General features: G+C 34.0%; 1 protein-coding gene across 1 annotated transcript; it reads left to right on the top strand.

Annotated features, from left to right (window-relative positions):
* Window positions 1–1,861: 1,861 nt before the first annotated feature.
* Window positions 1,862–3,034, top strand: TENT5D (terminal nucleotidyltransferase 5D). The gene has a single exon (XM_019717546.2). It carries the CDS (start codon window positions 1,862–1,864, stop codon window positions 3,032–3,034), a length of 1,173 nt encoding a protein of 390 aa, XP_019573105.1.
* The last annotated feature ends 806 nt before the right edge of the window (window positions 3,035–3,840 follow it).

Here is a 3,840-nt window from a genome sequence, read left to right on the forward strand (position 1 = left end):
AAGTCACACAGTGCCAGATTTGGTGAAAAAGGTGGACGAGGACATACCGTAATGTTTTTATTTGACAGAAATTGCCATATACTAGAACACGGAGCGTTATCATGATGGAGGATGATTTACAGCACACTTTAAAACACACCTTGTCTCAACCGTAGCTCACACCCGACTGTACCAAACAATTTGAAACTTGTCACACATTGTTACTAAGGTTCAACACACTGCTTCCCGTATTGAAGATCCTTGACTTTTCACTGGATGGCACTTGGCAGCAGCATTCACCATATTTGCTGATCACAACAGAAAGGCTCCATGTCACACATCGCTTCTGGTATGGCAATTTCTGTGAAATAGAAACATTACAGTGTGTTTTCATCCACCTTATTCACCAGATCTGGCACCGTGTAACTTCTGGATCTTCCCCAAAGTCAAAATAGCCATGAAAGGTAAATGTTTTGAATCAATTCCGGACATCAAGGCAGCCATGGCAGCGCAACTAAAGACACTCACAAAAGAGGGCTTCCAGAACTGCTTCAGAAAGTGGCAAGAACCATGGGATCAGTGTGTTTGAAGCGAGGGGGGATTAATGGCAACATGTATTTTTACTGTAATGTATATTTTTTAATTTAAACATTCACCACATTTTTGGTCACACCTTGTACATTACTAAATTCTAAATATTCAGATTCTGATATAATAGCTCTCTAGATAGGCAAAATATAAATATTGTCTATGCAAAACTGTCTTAATCTTCATGTAATTTTTATTTCTGGAATTCAGGAAAGTGCTTAAACTCAAAGCTATGCCCATAATGAACTTTATTTACCTTCCTAGATTTATTTGCTTAAATAGCTTAATAGAGTATTTGAAGATCTGTGTAATAACTGTAATCGTACCTAATTGCATAATGGTATAATTATATTTCATTGTATTTATAGTGTCTATAATTTAATTTTCTAACACTCCCAACTTATAAAATTTTCTGAGCATATCATAATACATACCTGCAGAAGACTTTTTTTAAAGCTCAGGAATCTTATGCTTTTGTCTATTTCTACTCTTATTTTGTAGACAAATTTAGTAGTCTCATTTGTTGTTTCTCTTTAAAGTGACATTCATTATTTCCTTTGATAAACTGTTTTTAAAGGGTTACTGGGAACATAGAAGAGGTGATAAATTAGGTACTATACTTATCCTCAGACAATTTAAGGAATTCATACTGTAATCATGGACCAATAATATTTTTTTTAAATGAGAACAGTTATGTGAAGCTGAAATATATATGTGTGTGTGTGTGTGTGTGTGTGTGTGTGTGTGTGTGTGTGTGTAGGTATATGTATATAATGAATGATCTGATGCTTTTGGATTAAAGATGTTATATATTGCTTTTAAACACTATCCCATCATTATGCCATTCAGTCAGTTGGGTCTAACACACAGACATTCTATCTGATCTCACTTTAAATTCATGACAGTTTACCTCAATGATATATTATGATTATCTCATGAACAAAATTTATAACACAAAACAAATACAATCATTATAGTATTTATATGAATACAGATTGAGAAAGTCCACCATTTTATATAAAAACTAATTAGAATTCTAACAAATCCCTGAGAATGTCTGTTTGCATGCACCCATGGATCTAACAATTTTGACATAATCATAGTGGCTTTATTTCACTTATAGATTAAACCACAATTAGATACATTGATAATTTACTTCCTAGTATTAGTTTGTTTTATGTAGCGGGTAAGTCTATTTTCAACTTTTTCATATGCTTTAGGTATAACACTGATTTCAAGATGCTAACATTTCCTCTCAATATTTTGATTCTTTTCTAGTTGACCTGACTTCACAATGTCTGAAATAGGATTCAGCAATCTCACTTGGAATCAAGTTATAACACTTGATCAAGTGTTAGATGAAGTAATTCCAATTCATGGAAGGGGGAATTTCCCCACATTGGAGGTAAAACCAAAATATATAATTCATGTTGTAAAAGATCAACTGATAGAGCAAGGAATTGTTGTTAAAGATACCCGGCTGAACGGTTCCACAGCTAGTTACATACTTGCAAGCCACAATGGAATCACCTATAAGGATCTGGATGTTATTTTTGGTGTTGAACTACCAAGTGACCAAGAATTTCAAGTTGTTAAAGATGCAGTTCTAGGTTGTCTACTTGACTTTTTACCAAAAGGTGTAAAAAAGGAAAAAATCACCCTAAAGACTATGAAAGACGCTTATGTTCAGAAGATGGTCAAAATTTGCAATAAGCATGATCGTTGGAGTCTCATCTCTCTTTCAAATAACACTGGGAAGAATGTAGAGCTAAAATTTGTGAATTCACTCAGACGTCAATTTGAATTTAGTGTTGATTCCTTTCAAATTCTTTTGGATCCCATGTTAGACTTCTACAGTGACAAAAATGCTAAGCTAACCCAAGAATCCTATCCTGTTGTGGTAGCTGAAAGCATGTATGGAGACTTCGAAGAAGCAATGACCCATTTGCAATACAAGCTTATATCTACCAGAAAACCTGAAGAGATTAGAGGTGGTGGCCTTCTGAAGTACAGCAACTTGCTGGTTCGTGACTTTAAGCCAGCTCGTGAAGCAGAAATCAAGATCCTGGAACGTTATATGTGTTCTAGATTCTTCATTGATTTTCCTAATGTAGCAGAACAGCAAAAGAAGATTGAATCATACCTCCGCAACCATTTCATAGGTGAAGAAAAGAGCAAATATGAGTACCTTATGACCTTGCGTGGAGTTGTGAATGAAAGCACAGTTTGCCTCATGCATCATGAAAGAAGACAGACACTCAATATGATCACTTTTATGGCTTTAAAAGTACTTGGGGAACAGAATATCCTACCCAATACAGACAAGGTAACTTGCTTTTATCAGCCTGCTCCATACTTTGCTTTTCAGGGAGGGTACCCATCTTATTATGTAACATCTGGGCCACCACCTATTTTCTTTCAGCCATACCATCCACTGCACTTTTATACACCAAATGGTATGGTTTAAAAAGCACACAAACCACAGAATGTGCTTTAGTTGAACACCTCTTAAAAGCAAGTTTCCAAATTACATAAAATTTAAGATCTATTTTTATTTTTATACAGTTACCAACTATTTTCATCTATTATAGTTTAAATATCATAATAAATACAATACCATCTGTGAACTGACCACTTCAGATAATTTTCAAATATTATTGATTAGCTGTAATAACTTTTTAATGTGGTGGACTACTTAAAATGATTTTCAAATATTACTGTTTATGACTTTAAAATTTGCTGTGACAAATACATTAGAGATGCCTGAATCTGATTAAAATATGAAAGAATAGACTCGTGTTTTAAAATCCAGAGGTAAAGACAAGTGCCAGCACTTTTGTATTCAATCAATTCCTTTGTTACGTTCACTTCATTTTTTTTCTAGTGAATGTTACCATCAATGACTTTTCAATACTTAACAGAAAGGCCTAACTTCAAAGACAACAGATGAAAAGACATTAAAACCCTGGACTTTGCAGGCATTTATTTTGTTCCTCAATTAAATTGGGTTAGATAAAAGAAATCCTACCATAGTTTGAAAGAACACTGAAAAAAACTGGTTCTGGAAATTTGTGGATATGAAGAATAATACCATCCAGCTGCACAACCAATACTGTGACCAGTTATACAGGGTTGTTGTTGTGTGTTTTTTTCATTTTCCCCCCAAACAAATTGAAAAGAATGAAAATGACCAACTCTAAATGTGAAAGTTTGCCATCATCTCTTAAAAAGAGACTTTAAATGGCAAATAGCAAAAAAACAAGTAGAAGTTTT

Source organism: Rhinolophus sinicus, chromosome X, assembly GCF_036562045.2.
Source record: "Rhinolophus sinicus isolate RSC01 chromosome X, ASM3656204v1, whole genome shotgun sequence".
Taxonomy (NCBI): Eukaryota; Metazoa; Chordata; class Mammalia; order Chiroptera; family Rhinolophidae; genus Rhinolophus; species Rhinolophus sinicus.

Excerpts from the sequence above, each read along its gene's own strand:
- TENT5D (XM_019717546.2), top strand. The coding sequence starts at position 1,862 with ATGTCTGAAATAGGATTCAGCAATCTCACTTGGAATCAAGTTATAACA.